Raw genomic sequence first — 27121 nt, 5'->3', positions numbered from 1 at the left:
TTAAACAGAAAACAACAATAAATTCACAACATTCCCAAAAGACTTCAGGGTCTTGCTATACATACCAGTCAAAACTTTTGCACCAACTAATATATCATACTACTTTGTCATGTTTAAACAGGTCTGCACAGTATCTGATATACTAGCTGCAGCCCAGCAACAACAAATGGCAAGTCTCAGACCATTCTAATCACATTTCATATTTTTGAAATACTCCCATAACTGCACAACAATATAACATCATATAAACTAAATTGGTTTAAGAAGATAATTTAATTCAATAGCAGTACTTAAAAAAAAACAAACAAAAAAACCCCACAAAAAACCACATTAAAAAAAGGCAGGCCTGTAAGCCCATTAACCTAGCAAATTTTTCTATGATGTAAGTTTCCACTCAAGAGCTTATGGAGTAACCACAAAAAAGGAGGTCAGCAGTAAGTATCAAACTCAAGAACTCTTTCATAGCATATTTCATTGCTGTTTAGTTTAGGGTCATGGAACTAAGTTGGCTCTCAGAGGAAAAAAGCAGTGACAGTTTTTACAAAGCAAATGATTCTTGCATGTCCTAACAGAGGGAGTGTATGCTAGAATTTATTCTTCTTCACTTGTAGTTGTATACACAAATCACTGTATTCTAAGATGCATGCAGTAACTCATTAGCTAGCCATAACTGATACTCTGTAGAGCAGTTGGAAGGAACTGGGAATGTGATAAGTCTTACAGGTTTTTCTTTGAATAATCTAACTACAATTAGCATGTCAGGATGAACGGAAACACTGAGAAGTCATAGAGCTGCAGATGATTGCCTCATATCTACCTAGACATTAACTGTTACTTTATGTCTGTCTGATGGTTGGTATTTCCAAAGGCACCCAAGAGTATTAAACACCTGAAGTCTCACACAGCTTGAAAAAGTTAATCATCCAACTCACTTGTGCTTCCTTTCACATGAATTTTGGCTCAATACTATGTCAAAATACTCTGAAGTACTGAAAGCTTGTTTTCCTATGCATGTATTCCTTCCTTCGATACCAAGGGAACTATGTAAATAAAGAGACTGCATTTCTCAAACAGTAAGTTGCTCCGCAATGCCCAGAGAAATGCAAAGTTTATTTTACAGCTAACTTACTGGATTTCTGATTATTTCACCTAAAAAGGGAAGAGAATGAGCGGTATTTAAAAAAAAAAAAAAAAAAAAAAGTTTTTAAAGCCAGTAGGAAAATAGATAAATTCTATTCCAAAAAACATTCTGCACAGTGAAAGCTATATAATCACTTAATATCTTTACAGTAATAAAAATAGTACAAAAGCAGGTGTTATGCATAATACACTTTAAGTTTAATTAAAACGGAAAGAAAAACCAACAACAAACCCAGAAAAACATAATTGCTTTCAACTGAAGCAGCAGCCACTTGGTCCAGGGCTAAGTTTCCTGTAAAAAAGCAAAATCTGCTTTCATTTACACCTTTGCAACTCCAGTGACGTTCAGTGAGTCTGAAGAGTCAACTACAGAATATAATTTGGAGGTCATGTGCAAAAGATCTGCACTCCACTTTTCCCATCAATATTTTTTTTGAAACTCATAATTACAGTAACACTTTCTCCTTCATCACCCTGACTTTGATATCCCCAAGAATAAGAAAATGAGACAGATGAAAGCTGATCATGAGTTCTACTAGAGTAAGCAAATTTTAAAAGATGATACCTCATAAGATCTCTTCAATTGTACAAAGGATCTTCCAATTTCCTTTAGGAAAGGCCTGAATCTTAGAGGTGCTCAGCTCTGCCACTAGTACTTATAATTTGAGTCTCAATGTTTTCCTAAGATGTCAGCATTTTCTTATTATATCTATAGGGCATATCTGCATTGTGCTTAGTGCGAGGCATTTACATCACCTATACCCGAGTTAGGAAATACAAACAGTATTATATGTAGAATCATGTCTGGTATGTATTCTTTAGGCTAATAGACAGATGGCATTGATGTAGAAACAGAAATGAGCATCTATACCAAAACAAAGATATGCTGTGCACATGAAACGCCCTAGAGGACTGACAGACAAAGGGAAACCTCATGACCTATCAAAATTAGAATCTCAGACTACAAGTGCTAAGGTAGGAGAGGTGATCAAAATTCTCTAGTTGCTAGGCATTTTATAGAAAGAGGCCACATTCACTCATCTTATTAAAATTCATGGAAATTGAAAATATCCAAAAGCCCAGGAGGGGTGGGGTCAGAAAATCTATTTCACAGAACTGGGAAGCTTACTCTAAATTCACCTTGAAAGCACTTTCCCCATCACGGACTTCTCGAGAGCCTTTTCATTTCTCTCCTACTTAGGAGATAATTATAGAACTTTTTTTCCTCCTTGACTAATGCACACAGAAGGGGGTCACGTCAGCATTTTATGCAGATTATCATGGTTTGTTCTTAACTACATCTTTGTTGGAAATTATTTTTCCTTTGCTCTCTCTCCAAATCATCTAGCAAACTTAATTTTTATTTCCTTCTTTTTCCCATATCACAGCCTCTGGCTGTGTCAATTGATACCCTAACTGCTTTAGTATTAAATATTGTTGAACCTTGCACTTCTGTTTTCCTCTTTTTCTTTGCTTTCTCGTTTAATTTCAAATTTACTGTTGTCAGGAAACAATGACACTCAGCCATGGGGATGATAGTAGAGGGACATTAATCGAAGGCTATGTAGTGCCTTCCTCTTATGGATAAAACTTCTAAAAGGTACAAATCCAAAGGGAAAGACTAAATACTTCCTAAAAGGATTTCTAAGGGCACCAGAATCATCGGAGGTTTTTAAGATCATCACAGCCATTTCAGGCAGGAGGAACCTAGTTTTACGAGTTTAGATTGCCAGTGCTGGATACCTGGCTCATGTGGTCTGATCTGGCCCTTGCAGCTTCTGGCATTTTTAATTTCTTGTACAAAGTGAGATTAAAAGGAAGATGTGATGGGAAATACTACATTTCCACATCAGGGAAGTCTGCCTTCTTATAACACTACTACAATAGTACAACAGCATTGGTCCACGCTCAGGCACCTCCCCTGCCTTGGGAGCTTATTGAATTTAAGACTTCTTAATAGCTAATAAGCACAGTGTTTTCAAGATTAAACCAAGGCTTAGACATCATTTAACAACAGAAACAATGTTGGTTTAGGCAAGTTAGAAGTAAAGTCAAGATGCCTAGGGGTTGTGGGTTTTGGTTTGGTTTGGGGTTTTTTATGCTAGTAGCTCAGCTTTATTCTTAAAAAGAAAGCTGGGATAGGGTAGCTTTTTTTTTTTTTTTTTTTACTGCTTTTCCAATATTGGATAAAAATTGCAAGACATGAACAGTAGCAGTACTGCAGCAACCAGCTTGCTAAGTATATCCCTAAGATTTAGCATTCCAAATAAAAGTAGCAGATTTCTGCATAACTCATCACACGTTTTTGCAAATTATATTGATGGTCAATAACAGACCAACAGTATTCTCCCTGAATTCACCAGTCATGCATAATTGCTAATAAAGAGAAAAATGAAATGTTCTTTCACAAAGAAGCTTTCAGTATTTCTTCATTAAGAGATGATGTAAGAATAAAGACTTCCTACAAAGCCCTCAGAAAGGTGAGCCACTTTGGAAATAAACAGACACAGCTGTGACTAAATCAGCCAAATCATACATTGCCAAAAGATTTTGCCTTCAAGGTATTAAGAACAGGTTTTTCCTCAGCCTACCTGTCCTGCTTTATATATCATTCACTCAGCCAGCTGCATAGCTCTCTCCCATTCCCCCAAGAAAAATTCTTCATGATTTCAATAGTAGTTGTTGAAGATGTTTTTCTACATCTAAGATAATATAAACATTAAAGGCTATAAGTATTTTTATATTCATAAGCGGCCCTAAAAGAGAAACTTCTTATATTTATCAGGCTTAAGCTTGAGGTCCCTTCTGGGCCTCAATGGACAACATTCACACCACTGAGTCCTAAGAAAACTAAAGCAGCACCCGATGTTTTCCTTTGCTCCTGTCTGTTGTCCTGGGTTTAATTTCTCCCTCTTTCAGAATCCTATCTGGTACATGGAGGAGGCTTTTTCAATAAATCAATATTCTAATAAAATATGACTGCCTCTATGTACTCCACATATTAAGCGAGTTTCTCTTACACAGATAAAAACATGCACCTTACGTTCTGTATTTGACATTAATTTTTAATAACAGATGTTAATAAAAGAAGCACCTGGCAAAAATGTCAATCTGAAATAGCACAATATTAAATCTTGTCTGCTTTGACAATATTTTTCTGATGAGACATAATAGCTAATCAATTTAATTTGGTGTCAGAAAGAATGATAGCATTTTGTTGTTTTCAAAGTATACTTTTGAAAAAGAATAAGCATCTGAAAGAACTACTATGAGAATAGGCATGTTAAGTAATAGCTATCTCTTTTTTTGTCAGCAAAATGGAAGGCAACTGTTTTCAGTAAGATTGAAATTAGCAGCTTATCCATGAAAAATATAAAAAACAAAACCAAATCACATGCTTTCTCCTAAAATTATTATAGCATAAATATCCCTGTAGCACCTATATGGAAAACAATACATACATGATAGAAGTGCTCCTCAGCACACGTACACACAAAGACCAAATTCCAAAATGTTATAAGAGCAGAATTTTCAAATCTACTTTTGTGTCTCACATTTACCCCATGAAATTAGTAAAAAGAGAAGGCAGGGAAAGAAAAGCCAAAACATAAGAGATTCATTGAGAAGTACCAACAAACAAAAAACATCTGCGTGTTCTAACAATTACCATCATCCCAAATGGGCTTTGCTAATCCAGGGATAGGCCTCCTGACAGAAACTGCAACTTGAATCACTGTCTTTTAAGCTACGCTCTGTTCTGTCCTCACAAAAACAACACTAAAGAGTTGTAGAGTTCCTAAAACCACAATAGACATCAATCACACATCACCACAAAATCAATCAGCAATATTACAGCATATGCTTCCATTTAACACCAATGACTTACCCAGATATTTCCATCTTGGTGGTATGGTTTCCAGTTTCTCCCTGTGTCACTATAGAGCATCCGATACTGAGTGACCCAGTCAGAACTGCTATACCTGCCTTGAGTCGCAACAGCACTGATCTGTTTCCTGCTCCCAAAATCCACCTGCAGCCATTGGTAATGATCACTGTCTGATGGAGACCAACCTCCTGCACCTGTGGGGTTGAAACAGAAGAGAGAGATTTAGACCTCAAACACTTGCTTTGAAGTGAACACATCATGAAGATGCTGATTGCTGGAAGGCAGCCCGGCTGAGAGCAGTATAATACCAAAAAAACTCGAACACATACAAGAGAAATATGATTGCACATTTTTTAAAAAATGCATCTTTAGTACAGCCTTCAAATGCATTAACTCTCTTGCCTTAATCATTTTATGATATAATTATAATGATTTAATGAGCTGCTTGCTAACGAATCAATTTACAATGCCTTAATTACAGTTTATTAGTTTTTGCCAAATTATAATTGTTCACGGGTTGACCACTTTGCCATGAAATCCTTTGTCAGAGTAAGTTGGCACAAATCAATAACAATCTTTGGATTTTGTATGCCTTTTCAACAGCATTTCACGTTAAAGAGATAATATAGATAAAACACAATGAAATAAGAAGCAGCTCTCTGCTTTCCTATGTTTCGCTATAGCGCACAAACTGAAAGATCTACCAGAAGAATTGAAAAAGGAGCAGGTACTGCAGGGCTGGATCCAGTTTTGATCTGTTGGGTGTGCAAGCTGTCACAGATTACATTGCCAGATGCCTCACGGAAGTGTGATTGCTCTTTATAGGTCTATGACTTAACTTGGCAGTAATACTATTAACAATATACTTCTCGGCCGCTAGACTGCATCCAACTGTTCTAAATGAAGAAGGTCAATGATACACAGATAAATGTATTATTAAGACATTAATCCAATTTCTTATTCTTCTGAAATATAAAAAGGGAAAAAATTGTAGTTGGATACCACAGAGAATTATAAAAATTCTAAGATATTATAATGATATATTTACTATAATGGTAAGTTTTAGGAAATACATGAAACATCAAAAAAAAGTCTATCAATACAGAGAAAAAAAGTGGAGAATCATTCTCTTTATATTCATAGCAGACATTAAGATGCAGAAAAAAACTTCACAGACTTAAAGTGATTACAGGGGTTTTTTTTGCTTTTCTATTAAGCTTGAACCAAATAAATGCCCTGGCACACTATGAAATCACATAGTCTAGTCCATGGGCCAATTTCTGTTGCTTTTAGTTTCACTTACAGACTTCAATTGATGTCACAAACCTAGCCTGCTTGCCAAGCGAGAAGCTCTTTTTTAAACTGCGTCTTATATACTCCCATCATTAGGCGGCAGCATTGCCTCAATCTTAGACAATTCTAAACCATTCGGTTGCTACAGGTGTTAATGTTTGCAGGTCACAGGACATTTTAATGTTGTGATATCAATGGGATCATTTGATGTCATAAGTGGCTGCCTTTCATTGTAACTAAAAGTGTAGCACTATGCCAATGACATCTAATTTGTTAAAAATTTTAAGATTTACAATAGGTGCTTTGTCCCTGTTCTACAGGTAATTATACCCAGCAATACAAATAGGATACTTTACAGGTAGGGAATAGTTAAATGCTATTTAAAAAGCAAACAAACTGAACGAACCAAAAAACCCACCCTTAACTAAAAGTACTTGCAAGGAAAAGTATTCCCACACATTCCCAAATTCAAACTAGCTCTATTTTTGCAGAGAATGGTAACTAGTCATTTAAAAATAGAATATAGCTTCTTCATGACTGCTATGCAAGGAGACTGGAACAGTTAGCTCTACGTACTTGTTGTATTAGCAGAGATGCTGCTTTCTATCCTAACATCCTTGTCCAATTGGCCTATCTGAGACTGAAGGCACACAAAGGATAAGAAGCTGCCCCTGTACAGAAGCCACCTTTGTAAAAGGACACTTTGGTGACTCCAGAAAAAGTAAGGTTCAGATATGAGCATTCAAAAATTATTATGAAAGCCAGAGCTGATAAATCCATCAATTAAATTTCCTTCAGCAATGCAATTGTTGAAAAAGGATGACATACTATAGCTGTAAGAAGGCTAAAATAGACATTCTGGTTTTTACACTTTTTACTTATGCAGGAGATTTCGTTATGCATGAGATCTACATTAAAACAGGAGATTTTGTTACACACATTTAAAAGAAAACACTTTTAACTATAACACAATACAATTTTTTTCTTTTAGTACATTCATATTAATGAGATGAGACTTTGGCCTTCTTGAACTGAGAAATATACTCAATCAATGTAAATTGCAACTAGGTTTCAGAAAGACTACGCCTACAAATCCATTGAACAGTTTGGAAAAATTGACTGCTGACATTCATTTTCCCATTTTTTTTGAAGTAAGAAGAGGCAGAAAACATTCTTCACACCATGCTTGACAAAAGTTAGAGATATGTGACACAATAGTCACACCTAGGCCAGGAGATGGAAACACTAGTATCACAAGACAGCCTGCTCTATAACCACTTCTAATAAGCAAGAGACGAGGTTTTTAGTCAATACTGCAGATAGCAGCAAACAATATTATCCCATGGGTTTCTTGACCTAATTCTCTCAGTTTCACATTTGCCTCTTGGCTTTTCCAAGCAAGTAAATAAATAAATAGTCAAAAGGATGAATGAGAAACATGTTGGATTATAACTAAATATGCTGTTTTGCAGACCAGCATGGGAAGGGAATGGTGATCGGTCTGTGCGGCAGGGCAGGCATCAGCCATTCACCAGAAGCAGCCTTTGGGGATCAGTGGAAAGTTTCCTCTTACACTTTGATTCATCAAGCTGTGTAATTTGGGGGAGCTGACTACTTTGATCATCTTGTTTGTGATATATGTAACCTGTATCGATTCAAGGATTAATAAAGGTCCTTCTTTTTTTTTCAGGTGCACTCTCTAAATAAGCTAATAAGCTATGAAAAGTTGGATTATACAAAAATTTCCCCACTGTGAGATCCTTGCAAAGGCCCTGAATTCATTGGAGGAATTTAAGTACGTTTGTGTCTCCATTCACTCTAAGCAAGTACAAAAATCTCACTTCCCCAGAAATGTGCATGTGCTCACAGCTCAGTATATCATTAAGTATTTTGCTGAATAAAACAGCTTCTTCATTGGAATGAAGAAGTTGGTTTGATATTGGACAGGAAACAGAGGAGTTACTGACAAACAAAATATTTAACAAGTTTTCCCTTTTTAAAAGGAGTGGCAGATTTGGAAATCAAACCCAATTTCCACAAGATGGCATTATTTTTGAAATACACTTACTTTTACAGCCAATATATTATGACAGAATAATGAATTATCTTTAAGGAATGAGCAAATTGACAGCATGTTAGTAGTTTTCAGTGAGCTTTGTACTGAAACTGCAATGGTGTATTCATTGAATAAATCCTATTCACAATATTCTTCTTCACACCTTGGTGTGTACTGTTTATTTTTAATGGTTACAGGCTATATTCTGAATTTTATTACATGCAATATTTGCACTTTTTATTATGGCAGAAAAAAGGCATTGGATACATGGTTTTTTTATATGATATGCCATTTTACTTCATGTGCTGCCTTTTAATGCCAAATGCCACAATATACTATGAAAACAACGTGAGCTACAAATTATTAGAAAAATAATGAACTACAAAGTATTTAAAAGATATTAAACATATGCATATAATATAGTTTACTTCCATTAAACAGGTAAGGAGAGTGGGGTTCTTTGGTAGTAGATGTGCAATATATTCAATTGCAGACAATATCTGCTTCCTATTTTTATTTTTATGCTATTCTAGGACTTGATGTGATTAAACTTATTCACCCATTCAGCAGCCAAAATAATTGACCGACTGACATTAACCAAGAGAGTGACTGAATGCTTTTATTTATGCTGTATAGTACTCTAACCAGAAACAGGGCAAGTAATTTCACCTTGAGCAAGAATGACTGTATGTGACCCTTTGATAGTAGATTAACAGAGAACTGTAAGTTCAGCAACAGTAAAGTCAACATTGACCATGTCACCCACATATCTCTGTGCATCCAAGAAACTTTCCTGTACAGAAAAGTCTAAGAGTCTTAATCAGCAAAGCCAGCCAGACCATTACTGTGGTAAAAGGCAGCTGTGAAAGATTTCATAAAGCTTAGTTTCAAAACAAGCTACAGAAAGTCATTTGGTCTGCTCCTACTGCAGACTGACCAAACAATGTGTAATGACTCTACTAATGAAAAACACACTAGGTGATGCAGAAGGCAGATAAAACTATATTCAGAATGCTAAGAATTTGTAAAACTTTAATCTTTCATGATTTTACACCAAATAAAGACAACTGCTAACAAATAGTAGTAGCATCATTACAACAAGAGCTGAATTTCAAAGATTTAATTTTTTAAATTAGGAAAACCCCAATGTCTTTCATGTTTTTGTTGGATTTTATTCTACAGGTTCCTTCTGTAGAACTGAAAACATTATGAAAAACATAGCCTATCTCCAGATGACACATGCAAAAGGTAGCACTTAATGTATTTCTAGGAATATAAAGAATTCAAGTCCATGTGAGTCTATTTTTTCAAAATTTCATGTATAATTTCTTCCTTTTAATTAATTATACATTCAGCTCCCTATTCAAAGTTGCGTGAGCTAGCTCCCATTTATTGCACACTAAGAAGGCTTATGTGATGAGTTAGCCTTACCTTCTTATCATTCCCCCTGATAAATTACCAGTAAGTAGCAAAGCTGGGGTAGGCTTACAGATTTTAGATTTTTATCTGAACTGTTGTATGCTACTGAGTTTACAGATCTATAAGAAGGGCCACTCTGATGATTTTTTAACATGTCTGTTCCATTGCAGTTAGAAATCTTCCTTCTTTTGAAAATTTGGCACTTTCATCTCCATTCATGGCTGAAACTGGAAAGATTAATTTGCACTAGAAGAATCCATTCTTGTTTTAGTCACACTTGTTCATCATTCCCTACTTCAAATCACAAAATAAAAAATACCAGTACTGCAGTAAGTCTAGTTTTCTACTCTTTTCAAATCAGTAATAAAAGGTTTCAATGACATGAATGAAAGGAGGGGATCCTTAGTCAGAAATTTCATTAGAAAACAAACTATGAAAAGCTATAGATAGAAGATGTAGGATTTGCAGTAGTTATAATTCAAGGGATTCTTTATCTTATAATAGAAAAATTCTATAGCCTTTCAGCAAGGAAACAAAAAATATGCCTTTTTTAAAAATTATGTAATAATAACCCAAAACATTCTTAGAGTTTGAATCTGCTTATTTGTATGGAAAAAACACAACCCAATCTTTCAATGAGAAATAACACTTTCTAGGTCACTGCAATAGCATGAAATCAATAGTGTTTGATACCTTGCTATTTTCTAAGACATTGCTTGTCATTCCTCTACATAAAAGATAAATCAAGACAAAAAGGAAAACTTTGAAATACTGAGATCATTCATTCACTGCACTTAAGAGGAAATATGGGCAGCCATATTCTACAGTACCCTAGAAAACAATATAAAAGACCCAAACTTCTGAACTGCACAAATCTACCTGCACTGTTAGTTACTGTTATGCTTAAGTAGGACATCAATGGTGGGTTCCATTTTTGGTTTATCTTCCTCCGTTTGTCCGTTTTATCATTGTAGGTAAAGACTGCATGTATACAGACAGTAAAACATTTAACTTTACACAGAGCAAATAACATTGTAGCATTGAGTGGGCCTAGTACTGAGAAAAGTTATGTACATACATAAGTCTTGGATGATTAAACACTTTGCACTTCAAGCTGCTTCGAGGAAGGATCACTTTTACCCTGTATTAGGTAGGGCCTTCTAACAAAGAGACTCCAATCCTCATATAGGGCTCCACTTCTAATTAAAGCAATCTTTTCCTGATATGGGCACAGATAAAACTTTCTTTTACTTCCTTATCATAAACAGCATGCATTGTTATACTTCTTGTATTCATCTGCTATTCTATCTAAATTTGGATTTGTAATCCAGTCCCTAAGCTCTGGGTAGGGATTTGCTTTTGCATGTTTGAAGAGCTCTTCTTTCCAGCACATAATAACAGTGATGGAATTGCAGACAAGGCCATGCATGATGCTGGTGGTAGGCAAATAATGAACATTCTGCTTCAGAAGAATCAAAGGTTGATATTTAGAAGGCAGCGAGTACTGAGAAAATAGCAGCATGATTATAGTCACCCTCTACTTAAAATTATCTATATTTATTTTGTAAAAAGTTAAATATTACAGAGAAGAAAGAGGCAGAAATGGCAACAACTAGATTTCTTCTTCTCCAGAATTCATTATTAGAATTTACCCCAAATCAGACTGTATTTACTAAAATCTGGCAAATTAGACCCAACCTTTGGCCTAACTCCCCAAGAGTTTCAACAGCAACTTTCCAGAAGTGCAACAAGAATTGGGCTCCAGTAAGTCTTGAAGGTCTAAGTTCCCTGTAAAATATATCTGATAAAATTTATTTTGTGTGGATAGCAGAGGATAGGAAAGTTCCAATATTAATTCCCCAAATTAGTCTTCCATCATAGCAGCTGAAGTTGTAAGTCTACAGAGAGGTCAGTATCAGCATTAATCATGACTTCTGAAAGGCTGAAGTAGCACACCAACCTATCCAGTGTCCATTACTAGTCACTGAGAATGTTTGTACTGATTTCTAGCAGCACTTACCAGTGTCTTTCATTGGTGTGGCTTAAACTCTCTGATAAAGTATACTTTTTGCTTCTTTAAACTATGTAATACTTTTTTTTTTTCCTTTTATTAGGGGGTGAGGAGGGAGAAATAAGGATTAACCCTTATTCACTTTAGTGGATATTTTTTGGACACTGTTAGACTAATTTTAGAAGACTTAGCCTCTATTAAAAAGGGGGGGGGGGGGGGTGGGTGGGATGGTGGCAGACCCTAATTATATTTCTTAAAATTATTTCATTTTAATTTAGAAACCTGAAAGTTAAGAGTAGAAATAACCCAGGGGATAACAGTAGTTATCAGGATACAATCCACACAGATCTTTTTTAAAAGAACATTAAAATCACTATATTATTTTTTAAATCCCAGTAGATCTCTCTTACAGTAAAGGCAATTAAAATAAATCCCTTGATGTAGTGTCTGCTTCTTAATACCCACTGCTTCCTAGTATATCTTAACTGAGCACAAACCACATATGAGGGAATGAAAGATCAATCTGCCCTAAGGAACAGTGGTGATACTTAACAATAAAAATGATGCAAAAGAGATCTCATCGTTGTCATTCACAGTTGTCAAACTCAAAAGAGGAGGAAAAAATCAGAAGCCTGAGGAGTCTCATATCCTGAATCCGCTGTTGGGGAACAAACACTTTGCAGCTTGGTTATTTTAATGAAGACATCACTTTAAACTATGCCTTTCCCATCTGTTCTGCTTTCTAATTACATATGCAAAGAGAAGCTCATTCACAACTGCATCTTAATGGAATCTTAAACAAAACTTGGACAAGATTTAAATATTCTGTGCACATCATCTGTATTCAAGACATCAAGCAGCTTCTTCTCCATGAGGTGTTTTCTTGTGTTCTAGACAGAAAGTTGAGGCAAGGCAATGCATCACTGCACCCTGGCATACAAACGCCTTGCATACAAAATAACCATAGTGACATACAAAAGACGAGGAAGTGAGTATAGAGATCTCCCTTTCCTCACACTGCCTTTTCAAGTACCAGGACACAAATCTTCCATTGCATGCTTATGCATTGCAGCACTGGGGTATTCCTAACAACTTGGGTCATATCCCTGGCAAGAACTACCAAGTGTCTAGCTAATGGATAGCAGACACTGCCTCTGCAGTATCTCTACTGAGCAATCGAGCCCTGATTAGCAGATTCTTATCCAAGATTTTAATGATGATCAGATCAGGAATAGTGAAGTTTTACTGACTGTGATTGAATAGAATTTACAGCACTTTGAAATCCAGTTACAAGCTCATTACGACACTTTGGTAGTTCCTTGTAACTGTTGTGATCCCTCCTTAGTAGAGATGACAGAGAAAAAGGAATTGAGGTATTCCTGCACCTGATCTATACCATTTCAATAGTGATGAGATGCCTGAACAGTTTAGTCACCTAAATCGTCCTGTTCCCATTAGCGCAGTCCACAAAGCAATGGAAGGCAAAGCTGAATTTCTGCAAGTTATACCGTGACGTTCTAGCCCTTCTTGATTTTCTTTTCCCCTCAAATGATTGTACATGAAAGATGATTAAATGCCATAATTCAGTTTTAGATGTCTTGTTCTGTGACAAGTCTTCAGCGATAAAAGATAAAAACTGAACCTCCTGTCTTGCAGAGACTTGCTGTGCGAGATCCTGTAGTGAATGTAGTTTCTGCCATTGTGCTTTGGCGTGTACCAGTGTTCCAGTGATGTGCAAACAACACTACCTTGAAATGCTCACTGTTAACAAATAAAAGCTACATAATTATTTCACTATACTCATTATCTGTTTTCTAACAGATAATGTTAGATAAGTTTAACTCCAAATCTCCTGGTCTGTGTCTCCTCCAATAAATTTTTCTCCCTTGACTTCTCCCTTGAAATGCCTTGCTCACGACATACTCCCTCCAGCTGTTACGTGCCCTGAAAGACTCTTAGCCCAACACATACGAAAAATGACCTGGCCTAGCTCCTGCTGTTAAATACAGCAGTTCTGAAGTCCAGCTCCCTTGATGATTGCCAACAGTCAACCTTTGCCTGCTGCTACTGATGCTTGTAACGCTCACGTGGACTCAGCTCCTGGACTGCTACGAACCTGAACACTACTCACATTTTTCTCTCTCTGTTACTCTCTATCCATTTCTACCAGGGTTTTTTTTGCTTGTGTGTTTGTTTTTTTTAAAGCTGCTTCTTTTGGGATTGGCAAGAAAAAATACACTCAAGAGTATGCTTAGGTTGAAGATTCTTCCCCAGTGTTTCCTATCCAGGTTAAACCTGCTTTTCCTCTATACAAATGTCTCTTCCATCTGCTCCAAATTTCAGACATGAATTCCCATTTTACAAGAATTTCTCAAAAGCTGCTTTCAGCCCAAATGGTGATGATTTCTCAAAACTCAGAATTGTTAATAAAGCAGTCTGAAATATTTTTTTGACTACCTTATGCCTTTCCTCTTGAGTGCTAGAGTGCTAAAATCACTACGCATTTTGATAATTTAACACAAAAAATGTAAATGAAGCCAATGAATTCTGATAAAGAGGTTCACTTTTCTGAAACAAAACGACTGGGGGGCAGGGTGTGTGTGTGGAGTGTGTGTTAAAATCAGTCAGCTCTACTGAAAGTTCCTGAATACTTCAAAATCGCCGAATCTTTTCCGTATGCAAATTGCCTAGAAAGTGAACGGCTAGAGGGAGCTATACTATTCTCTTATTTGTGCCAACAGTGCACTACCACCGACCCAATCCTGAGAACAGGACAGGGCTCTTCCCTAGCTGCCTCATTGATCACCCACTGCTTCCAAATGCTTCTGGGAGGCGGACCTTGCTCGTGATATTACAGGAGCTCTGATATTATCAGTGCCATGCATGAATACAAGTTACTGGTACTGTTTAATCCATCTTAGTAAATGTGCTTCCCTCTACCATTTTTCCTTCAACAAGCAGGAGCACAGAGCTGTGAAATACTGTGAGATGATTTTTGAAATCTATTATACAGCTGATTTAAGGGGTTTGTAGGTTTTTCTGCTTTTAACAAAGTCACTGCTTTTAATATAGCTAAAGGATAATTTTTTTTTCCATTATTGCAGATATTGCAAGCAGTACTCCGATCCTCATCTGTTCTCACCATTATGAAAATATATTCTACTTTTAAACATTAGTCTGTACTGCATCCATTTTGATGATGAAAGCTCATACTATGCCTTCTGGTTTTTGCTAATAGCAAAATATTTATTGATATCATATGCAGAGTTGCAACAACACGAGAGGAAACGTTTTATTCTTTATTTTAACTTGCAAAATAATATGTTCAAGATAGGACTACACCACAGCAGAATTCAACTTTTTAGGGCAATGATTAGCCTGAAGTCTATGGTAAAGTACTAATAAATATTGACTATTCCCTAACGAGTTTATACTCCTTGGAGCCAAAACATAGCACTGTATACAAAATCATTATAATCATGTGAGACTGTACTAGGGAAAAAGCCAGCAGAAAAAGTTAAAAGTTACAATGCTAATAAAAGTAACAGTGCTCTTATCAGTGGCATCAAATTTTAATTTACTCACATGGGATTAACTAATCTGATACATTTTAGACACTAACCAGGGAATGAAATCCTGCTAGGATTTTTATTCAATATAAATGAATGAGAACTCAAAGTTCACGCAGCAAAGCATTTCAAAAATTAAACTATAATAAATTAAAAATCCCAAATGCACACTCCAACCCTTGTTCTTTAAATTTTAACTTACAGAAGGGAGGAGAATATGGAAATGCTAGCTTTAGAGTAGGAAGGTTCAGCTTCCAGGGTCTGGGGGAGCATTCAAAGCAGGATTTAACTTCAGATGCCCTCAATCATCCCCACTTCTCCCCCTGCCTCCATTAGCCCTCTAAGACTCTTAGGATGGCATGGCTCCCCAGGCTGAAATTAATCTCTCTGCAGTTTCCATGCTCTCCATTTAAGCTGTTCAGGCTATGGATTGAAATACTTGTTCTGAATGCATTTTTTCTACGCTGTCAGTCAAGACTGCTGAGTATAACACTGCTGAGAAGAAAAAGAACCTTTGCATGTCCAGACCAACTCAATATACCCACTCCCCCTCCAGAAGGAAAAAAAAAAACCACCGCCTCAAACAGCTAGACTGCAGATCATACCTAAATAATTTCTGACTGTACAGAGCAGTAGTTGGCAGATGAAGAAACGGTCACAGCTACAAAAGGAGTGTTCAAGACAGAAATCATCTAACTTGGCAGAAGCATTGCTCAGGCAAGCAAAGACCTAAGTGAGGATAAAAATAGCTTTGTTTGCTTTAGTTTGCCTGTTTGTCAGCCGCTGTAACCCATTGTTCACCTCACACAGACAACTGTGAAAATAAACAGTATTTTGAAACTTTATGAATAACGCTGTAATGCTAAAGCTAGTAATTTCTCCTACTTCACCGTATATGCACAACCCAAGGCTCTATCTCCATAGAGCTGGCTGCTCTGTCCTTATAAAGATTACATCCTTCTCTTTTTGAATAGAGCTCATGATTTTTCGTGCATGCTGGAATAAACAAATCTTCATAACAGTCTTCAAGGAAATTTCCATTTGCTGAGCCTAGACAAGGAAGCACTACCGCAGCTCAAGAGAAATTACCCAGGGACATCTGTGCAACTGTATGACAGCTCTTCCATAACTTCTATGCTCTCCTGATTCACTTTTATATTGAAGAAAACCACTTATCACAGACAACTAGTCCTTCTCTACTTCCAGCTACACAGATACCATTCCTACTGAAGACAGAGGGATTTTCCTTATGGCATAAGCCCAGGAAATAAGTATGCAGCAAGGGCTTCTAAAGCACAAAACACTACTAGCTAAATCACTGCTTCTGTAAAAATTGAATCCTATGATTATTGTGCTATAAAAAGGTCTTAAACAGGCAAAACCACATGGCTTAAGAATGGAAAGTGCGATATGATAATTATATGTATTATGATTAGAATATAGGTTTAAATACAGGGGGGTTTGATAGAATGAAAGAAAGAAATATCTGCTGTTAATTCTGGGTTTAAAGGAATCTTACACCACAGTTTTAGCTTCTGATTTGGCAATGTTAGTTAAGCATCATAAAATCAGAGCCACTTACAAGAGCTAGCTAATGTTTATCAGGCCACTGCAATTTTTTTTTTTTAAATTTTTATTTAGTATTACTATCATATAACCTCTTTTTCCTTATTAGTAGCAGCAAAGTACGATTTGAAGAAAAAGAAAGTGTTATTGGCCATAGATTTTGTAAAGCAAATTTATCACATAGACGTCTCCAGTAAAAAAAATAATGCAAACATATACTAACTTGATCTATCAAAACATACACCAGCTGTTAGAAAGATATGACACTTGATGACTGGGAGAGTATTTATACAAGAAAATAAAAATGATAGTAATATTCTGTTTAATTTTTCTTAAAAGCAAAATAAAGGGAGTAAAGTTTACATCTTAATTTTTATCCTGGATTTCAGTTACATATCGAAGTTCTGCAAGGGCATTTAAGCAACTTTGCCTACGAGATGTTTCATTAAAATACATTTTGAACAAAAGCTTTTCTATTCCTTTAAAGTTTGCCTACAGGATTTACACAAGGCAGAGAGCTGAAATCCGGAATAGTGAGATTCCCTGACATTGTTTCTGGTTTATGTCTCCTTACACCCCAGTGCAGGCACCACATCTAGTGCCTGTATCATTAAGTTACGCCTGACCCCCTCCAGAAACCTGGGTTGATTGCATCCCAACGTACTACCCTTCCAGCAGGTGTCAGAGAGATCAAAGTCTCACATAAAAATGAAAATGTCCGATCTGGAGGTGTTCTGAATTTGTTCAAAGAAAATGGCGTCTACTTTCTCATCCTAATTTTGTGGTTTGTAGCACATCCCTACCACGGTGTCACCCCTCACTGGCTTCTCCCTGGATCCTAACACACAAGGTCCCAACCACGTGCAGACCTCTAGTTTCCCAGGCTGTGTGCATTTGTGTGCGTGCACTTGAGAGAGGTGTCCCTTCGCTGCTTCTGTTCCTTAGGTCTCTCTTGTTCTTGCAGTTTTTGCTTTCCAACACCACTTTCGCATTTAACTGTGCATTGTAGTTTTCCTCTGCTATCTTAAATTCAGCGGAGAACCAAAAAGGTAGTCAGCAGGCTGGAGCACTCGTCCTGAGAAGAGAGGCTGAGGGACCAGGGCTTGTTCAGCCTGGAAAAGAGATGGCTTTAAGGGAACCTTACAGCAGTCCCCATTACCTACAGGGTGGTCACCAAAGAGATGGGGCCAGGGTCTTTACTGAACTGCATGGCAGGAGGCTGAGAGACAATGGATACAAACTGAGATGAGACAGGTTACAAGTGGATTTTTTTTTTTTTTTTTTTATTGTCAGTCAGTGGAACAGGTTGCCCAGAGAAGCTGCAGTCACTGCCCTTGGAAGTTTTCCAGATCCAATTGGTTAAAAGCCCTGAGCAACCTGGTCTGACCTCAGAGCTGAACCCTGCTTTGAGGAGGTGGTTGGACTGGAGACCTCATGAGGTTCCTTTCAATCAGAATTATTCTATTATTGTAAGAGTAGCCTGCAGGAGCAACAGTAGCTTGGCAAATATGGACAACTACACCAGGTCAGCCTAACTTTAATTAACTAAGCAGATAGCAAATAGCAGAGTGTGACTGACACAGCACAGATTGAGGTAAGATTGTATGATCTGACTGTCTTACACAGGCTAAAGTATTTCATATTATTAAGAGAATAAAAGAAGGGCCTTACTCCCTAAATGCCTTCCTCCTCTCCTTGAATCACTGTTTCATCAAACCTCCCATCTGCAGATGCTCAAACCTTTCCTGAGATTCTGTTACTAAATTTGGTAATATAGGTGACATTTCTGCTATAATAGACAATTCATTATTAAATTTATTTGAAATAATCTTTAATCCTGATTTTACACATTTACCTTTTAATTTTACATTTTTAAATTTTTTTCATTCTGTATTGCATAATCATTACTAGCAACTACTTTCTACGTATCAGGGTAACACATTAACTTGACATGTGATACTGACCTTTACTTACTCATTATATCACTTGGTTGTATATTTAAATAAAATTCTTGGTACTGGGAAACCTTACACACCTGGAAGTGGGTTTCTTTAATTCTCATTATTTCCTACCCAATATATCAAGGTCAACAACCTCCACCTTTTTTCTGAATAGGTATTTTAGAGAAGTTATAGAGTTGCCCAAATAAAGACAAAGAAAAAAAAACCCCAGAGATTGAGAAACATACAGTGTATTTCTTGAACTCATTCTGGAAGAAAAAGTAGGAAAGGGCACAAGAAGAGCAGAAAGTTAGATAGTAACTTTCAAACTCTTGTTTTGTAAAGGAAGTTATATATTAATGTCAGAATTAATGAAACAGAATGAGATTCTAAAATGCTAAAAGCAAAGTATAAATTTATCGCAAAAGATTTACCAATAGTTTCACAATGGAGTCAGTGAATTAGGAGTAGAAAATATTTCATCTTCCTCCAATAGTCATTTGTTAGCATCATTGGACAAATACTATCGTCACAAAAGAGTAGATTAAGCTTGCCCTATAACAGACACAACACCATTCTGCTAAGTTTTCCAATATTTTGCTACAAGGTCAAAAATTCTGAATATTGTGCTTACAGCTCATTATATTGAGTAGTATCAGTATCTGCACAATAACCTTAGGACAGTGTCCTGGTTTCAGCTGGGATAGAGTTAATTGTCTTCCTAGTAGCTGGTACAGTGCTATGTTTTGAGTTCAGTATGCGAAGAATGTTGATAACACACGGATGTTTTCAGTTGTGGCTCAGTAGTGTTTAGTCTAAAGTCAAGGATTTTTCAGCTTCTCATCCCCAGCCAGCAAGAAAGCTGGAGGGGCACAAGAAGTTGGCACAGGACACAGCCAAGGCTCCTGACCCAAACTGGCCAAAGGGGTATTCCATACCATGGGACGTCCCATCTAGTATAGGAACTGGGAAGTGGGGGCGAGGGATTGCTGCTTGGGAACTAGCGGGGTGTCGGTCAGTAGGTGATGAGCAATTGCACTGCACATAATTTGTACATTCCAATCCTTTTATTACTACTGTTATCATTTTATTAGTGTTATCATTATCATTATTACTTTCTTCTTTTTATATTCTATTAAACCATTGTTATCTCAACCCATGAGTTTTACTTCTCCCAATTTTCTCCCCCATCCCACTGAGGCAGGGGGAGTGAGTGAGCGGCTGCGTGATGCTTAGTTGCTGGCTGGGGTTAAACCATGACAAACAGACACCAGTGCATCTTGTGGAACCAAACAATGAGCTCAGCAATGTGCCAGATCAAGTGCTGGATTTACAAACTCAGAAATCTGAAAGGCAAGATACCTGTAATTTAATATTCTTCATCCAAGATCAGAAGAAAAGAAAAAGGTTTCATACTTGATTCTTAATCGGTAAAAGAACATGAGGAAAGTATTTTGGACACAGGATTCCTCGGGGAATAGGGTTTCTACCCATCTTTATATACAGAGTTGAAATTCTCTGTTACATCTCTTCTGGCACAATGCATGTTTGGATCATAGTCAACATCTTAGCAAGAGCATTACATTCCTAGCTCTTATCGTAAAAGTCCTTAAATGCACAGTAACTGAAATAGTTTTAACTGCCACTGGTTTTCTCAATGTTTGTACAACTTTGCTTGACAAGTTCATGTTCTAAGGCTGCTCATTGACAAGCACCATGGAAAGTGATCTAAAACAGTAGCTTGTGCCATGTTAACATCCCTGGAGCTACAGCCATCAGCTGAAGGATTACATGTTAGTCAGAACATATTGTGTTACACTCTATCATGCCAGATCTGCAGTGACAAGTTTCTTCAACACTAAAGCTGGGTTTCTGAAGTGACAAGCCTCAGGAATCAAGGAACTGCAAAATCTCCATGTACATTCCAGTGTTCCAAAACTGCAGCAATGCTTATTACATGTTTTTTAAATCAGGCTGATAACTTGCAGCATATACTTGCTTAATGCCTGCCTGGGATAAAAAGAAAATGACAATGGTGCCAACAAAATGTCTGATCCAAAAGCTACCAAAGTCAAAGGACATCTTTCCATTAGCAGTTTTTGGATCAAGTTGTGAATTATGTCAATGCACTTTGCTCCTGACTACCACCAAAAGCACTGCATGCTGCCACAAACTTAACAATGCCTCTGCCACAGCCACCAGCTTTTTAATGTCATAAACCCTTTTAAAACTTTTCTTGGTGATCTCTCTTTTTATGATGTGATGCCCCTTCCCATTAGCCATGAACATCTGTTCCTGGAATCTGAGGTCATGGAAATAGCTGTGACACAGAGGGTACCAGTATTGCTACAGATTTAGCTTTTTTTTTTTGACAGAGTTGAAGTACCACATGGCATCAAATGCCCCTAAAGATCAGTCTTCTCTCATATGAAAGGATCCCTTCCATGGGAATAAGCTTTGTGAGAAAGCTGAAGGCCTTGAGCATCTCCTCCAGAGAAGGGAATTAGCTTATACACACCCCCCACCCCCCCCAACCCCCCATATCCAGACATTATTGTGCTATTAAACTGAGTTTCTGGACACTTCCAGGGATTTTAATTGACTCTGCTAAACCACCAATAGAGAGACAGAAAAGTTGCATGACAAAAACCTTCTTTTTATAAGGGGATAGTTGTTACAAAAGACTAGCTTTATCATTTGGCATTTTCCTTTTGTATTTGACATGAGATCTTCTTTCAAAGAAATTCTTAGATAAATTGGTGAACCCCATTTTATAGGTTCATCTATCTATCTGGCAAAGGAAAATTTGATGCTCAATTTTATATTCTAGAAGCATATGCTATACTTTCAAACACACATAGTTAAGAAGAACAATATAACCCCTCTGGGAATAACAGGAAATCAAATGTGGACATGGTACATTAGCTTAATAAAAGCCAGGAAAGACATTTAGAACTCTCTGGCCTGAGGGTCCCTTTAGGAACAAACACAAATGGTTCTGTTTTTTACATAATCTTTCTTCACTAGCACTATGCACAGGAGAAAGTGCATCATATTCCTTCAGTCTGAACAAGACAGTGGTATTCAGATGACAACTACTTTTTAAAGTGTGTCCTAATTTGTTGAAAGCAGTTTACTGAATTAGCTCTATAGCCACTGCATGTCAATGTAGCTTTGTTTCAACAAATGAATTAATGTTACTCCTACCTTTTGTTTTCCATGTAAATTATAAAGAAAAAACAGTGACACTCCCTCTATTAAATTTTAAAACCAGAAAAGGATTTATGATCTAAACTTGCCTGGAAAATTAATAGAATTTAGGGGCCCAATTTTCTTATGTACATTTGCAAATCTCTTTATCTCTTTTTTTCCTCTTTCTACTTTCATGAAACCTCTTACAATTTAGCTCATTCCTGTTAAATTTACCAAAATAGCTACAAGTTTCTACACATTTAAAGTCCTTAGTTCTTCTGTGTAGGGAGTAGGAAGTGGGAGCATGTTTTAAATACAGCTTGTCAGAAAGTTGCATATACTCATTATTTAAAACTCTGTCAATACTTACTAACCAATACTGCTGGTATTGATCAACATAAAAACTAACTCTAGGCATAATTTTTTTAATTAAGTTTTTATAGACCTCACATTCAAAAATTTTCTGTTTGGCTCGTACTGTTGATAGTTTAAAATCATCCACAAGAGCAGCCCATATTAGACTTCCAGTATTAACTTTATATTTTAAATAAGGCTATCAGTGTCTGTTGCGACACTATTATGCCATTCATGTAGTTTTGCATTATTCTGCACCACAAGATAACATCAGTAGCATTTGTCTAATACACAAGGAGAAAGCTGGAGAAAGTTAGTAGTACCACTTCTACTGGGCAAAGGACTTCTGCAAAATGCTAACGCTGAGCTTCTGGTATTTTGGAAAAATAATACCTATATTTAATTGGACATTTTGGAAGTAAACCAGTCAATTTATTTTTATTACAGAATATAAAGTGCATAATTAAATTACTTTCTGTAATAGATTATAGCACCTTGACAGAAAGCTGAAATCTCACAATGCTGCTCATTACTCTGATCAGCAGCATCCTGTTTTTGGGCTGTAATCTTTAGACCTTTTTAAAGTTCTTGGGGTAAATTTACAAGATAAAAGCCATGATTACTGCCTTCAATTTCCTTGCTTGCAAAGTAATGAACATTAAGTTTCTGAAATCATTATAAGCATTTCTATAGCTAAGCTTTTAGCTGTGTTTCATGAGTCATGTTAGACTATGCAGACAATGTATTTTTGCAGTTATGTGGCCAGCTGAAAAATGTGTGCAACCTTCTAAATGTGAAACAAAAACTTTCCAGTGACTAGGGCCCTAAAATGAGAACACTTCTGTTTTCAGGGAATGGAAGACAGAGAGAAAGGGGACAAGCTCTTTTCAAGTGACTGAAAATGATAGCGCTTAATGATTCTGGTAACTCCAACGCTCTTGTCAAACCAAAGGCTTTATGTTGTTTCCTTATCTCTGTTAACTTAGGAGTTTGTTTGTAGTTTTTACTTCATGGTCCCAACTCTATTTTTCAATAAGCTCTGGATCTATGCCAATAGGGTAAACTGATTTGTTTTGGGGTCTCTCCTATTTTTTTCTTACTTGCAGTTAACTTCCCCTGTTCCTTTAAACTTCCTTGCCTCTGTAGGCAAGTCTGAGAGGCTGAAAATGTTGCAATCATCCATAAAATTGGTTAAGCCTGTAGATTTCCCCAGCAAACCCTGTCATTGTGACTCCAGCATCATGGAGGGACCAACTGTAAGAAAACAAGATAAGAACATGGGAATTGCCATATCACACCTAGTGAGCTAGTAGCTTTTCTCAAAGGGTGGCCAATACTACATATTTATAAGCAAGGTGCTCCAGCGTCAGAGTAGACAGCTGCGGAAAAAACATTCCCTGTGAAAGGGTTCAATATCATTCCTTTAATTAAAGTCTAGCAGAAACCTGAGAACTGGAACGTTTAAAATAATTTATTGCCAATTCCTACTCAGTTTCTGGTATCTCTGCTTTGATCCCCAGCTATAGTACACTTTTCCAGATGATTTTGGATGTGGCTCATCAAACAGCCATTGCTGGTCAATGTGTTGGTTGCCGCCTTAGCTGCATTTCAGGCTACTTACTGTTTCAAGAGAAGAAAAGAGCTAAAGCAGCATCACCAGTGTGTTTAAGATAACATATTCTGCATATAAAATATAGAATTTGTTTTTGCCTTGAAACTAGAAGATCATCAAAGTAACTTTTAGAGATTGCTTACAATGATTGGATTCATAATTAATAGCTTCTCTGGTCTCTCAATTACTATTATTTTTAAAATTTGGCATGCACCTTTTTCTTCCTGATAACTGAGCACCATTTTGGCCTTATTTAGAAACTGGTTAATCACAATTAGGAAAAAAAAAAACCCAACCCCACAACAAAAAAAAAAAAAACACACCTGGAAACCAACACATACAAGCAACAATCACCTCTATGTATTCAAAATGTGTTACGGGGAATGTTGCTGACCAGCTGCTAGAGTCAGCAAATTAAATAATCCCAGCACTGGCTTTTGTTGGAGATTCTTTCCCTGCTATAGAAAATAGACAACTTCTTGGTACTGAAGACAGCAAAGCAGCTCATGTACCATCTCTCTCAGTACATATTAAAACCAACTTGGCTTGTATAAAAGAAACATCTAATTTCTACATATTCTACATTTGGCAGAATGTCAGCTAAAGCCCTCTCAGTGCAGCACTATGCTATTATATATATTTTCTTCTCAGCAAAAGCTCAATACCCTGTTTCACTCAGTGACAATCTTGTTTACTCCTCTTTTACAATATTGCCCAATGTCACCTGATTCTTCCCTCAAAACCAAGTCATCTTCATATCACCCAGTCTGTACTAGCAGAAGGTAAGAAGTCAAGGAAGGTTATAAGATAACTTACAGGCTACTCATTCCTGATCTATACATATTATGTGGTTAACAGACACAGTCAAGTACCTATTTTTACATACTGTAGTGTTACTGATTTGTTATTGATTTGTCAGAATTAATCATATTTAATTTTAATAAAAATGTAGAATTATAAGAAATTTAACAAAACAATACATATCTATTGCATATTATATATATTTGGCCATGGGAGTGTTAAGTTAGAGATGTAGTCATAGGAACAAAGGAACTCTAGAGTATTGTCCAAAATCATTTAAGCACAGAAACTTGGACAGAGATTAGTTGATTGGTAGTGTTTTGTTTTAAGGAACTAAGGAAACCGTTATGGACACCAGTTTGCTGCTTGGAAACGCCTTACCCTTCCCACCTCGATCTAATTATCGAGGATTCCAATCAGTAGAGTTAAGTGAAATTAACCAATGATTGTTTGAACATAAGAATATTAATAAGATGGTGTGACTGAGGACCAATCACTAGAAACACTAAATTTAAGAATTAACATTGAATGTACTTTTATGTAAATCTAATATATGATGGTAAAATCGTACTGCGCAGAATCACATAAGAAAGGTCAACTATCGGACAAAGTGAGGAAGACTACGGAAGACCACCAGAGGGCTACTGAAGACCACCAGAGACATCACCACGTCTGCGCAGAAGGACATTTGCATATGTTAATAAATTCCCGGAAATCTAACGTATATGTATAAGCCTTCTTGGAAATCTAATGAATATGAATGAATAAGTTTAATATAAGGTACATGATATTGGTGCTCAGGTGTGCGTGGTCTTTTGAGAGGACTCACCCACGCACCCGGCCGTTAATAAAGAAGTGTCTGCTTATCTACACTAAATTGGTGTTGATAAGTTCTTTATTCTGAGTTTTCCGGCAACAGTAGGACCCTTCAATCCTTACAAATATCAGATCATTTCTGACAACTTTCTTAACCAAAGCAGAACTAGCTCACTGTGAGTAAAGTGCCTAAAAGCCCAGCAGGAATGCTAAATGTGATGGTATTCAATACTGAAAAGCAAAGACATCTAAAATACTTGTCCAAAAGCAGCTTTTCAAGCTTTCTTCTTTTTTTTCAACTTCTTATCAAATGCACAGCCCCATGAATCTCAGTAGAAACAATTTATCTAACATTGAATGACTTGGAAAATTGACCATTCAAACAAATTTTGTCACAAAGCATATAAGTTTGTCCTAAAAGAAATAAAAATCTGTCCTAGAAGCAGTCAGAAAAAGTTTGCAGCTCTGAAGAGACAATAGCTCACTATTGACACTCAGTTGTTTCCAAGTTGGGTGACAAACTACCAAAGACATCCAATACAGAACAATATCATCCTGTATGAACAATACATCACAGTTAAACAAATGGATCACTTCAGAAGGAGAAATGTAGGGCAGATAGCAGGAGGAAAGGGTTAAACCACTGTGGACATTTCTTCTGAGGGTTGCTTGGTCCTTAGCTGTCCTTCAAGCACAATAAATCTCCATACAGAGAAGAGCACAGACAGTATAACAGCTTTTTTTTTTAAAAATCTATCTGGGTCACCAAAACGAAACTGTTGCTTCTTAGTTACACCAACAGTTTCTCACCCTGCAGTGTCACAGTCATCTGCCATTCTGCACAAAGCTGACTCAAATCTCAGCTACAGTGATAACCTAAAAAACTAAAAAAGGAAAATTATTCTCTCTCTTACTCAAGGGAAGGATTTTCTCTTGCTCAAAGCCCTCTGAGTGGTATCTATACAACATGCTATTGTTCACCTGTTCCCTTTTCACCTATAACTGGCTATACAAGGCTTGCGCAAAGCTGAAGTTTTTTTGAAGTGATCTTGTTCACTATGAGTTGACACACTTTTTTTCCTTCAAATGTACATGCGCCTGTATAATTTTTATCAATATTAAAGTGAGTCTTAAGACACAAATGGGTTAAAAAATAGTTTCATCTAAGAAAATGAGACAAAACAAAGTGAAACCAACAGCAAATCTCTGACCTGGGACTGGATGCCAAGTCAGACTCTTCAGATCCAGAGATATTTTTTGTGACTTATGTAATAACTCACATACAGAAAAATGAGTATTAATGTCCTGTCTCTTACTGTGTAGTTCAGATTTGCTTGTGAATAATACGTCTAATTGTAAAGGCTGAAACATGAATAATAGCTGCGCGCTCTCATCCTGCAGCGAATAGCCTCATTTTACCACATTATTTCTTTTCTCTCTTTCAGTATATTATTGTACTAGGAGGT

General features: G+C 36.7%; 1 protein-coding gene across 4 annotated transcripts in view; it reads right to left on the bottom strand.

Annotated features, from left to right (window-relative positions):
- CNTNAP2 (contactin associated protein 2) overlaps positions 1–27121 on the bottom strand; it is a 1223788-nt gene that overhangs the window by 803392 nt on the left and 393275 nt on the right. For all 4 annotated transcript variants that reach the window (XM_049816392.1, XM_049816394.1, XM_049816395.1 and 1 more), the window contains exon 3: positions 5027–5220. In XM_049816392.1, coding sequence (XP_049672349.1) covers positions 5027–5220 — 194 coding nt within the window. The remainder of the gene's footprint in view (positions 1–5026; positions 5221–27121) is intronic.

The sequence above is a fragment of the Accipiter gentilis genome, chromosome 14, assembly GCF_929443795.1.
Source record: "Accipiter gentilis chromosome 14, bAccGen1.1, whole genome shotgun sequence".
NCBI lineage: Eukaryota > Metazoa > Chordata > Aves > Accipitriformes > Accipitridae > Astur > Astur gentilis.
This window is presented reverse-complemented; position numbering and strand designations above follow the sequence as displayed.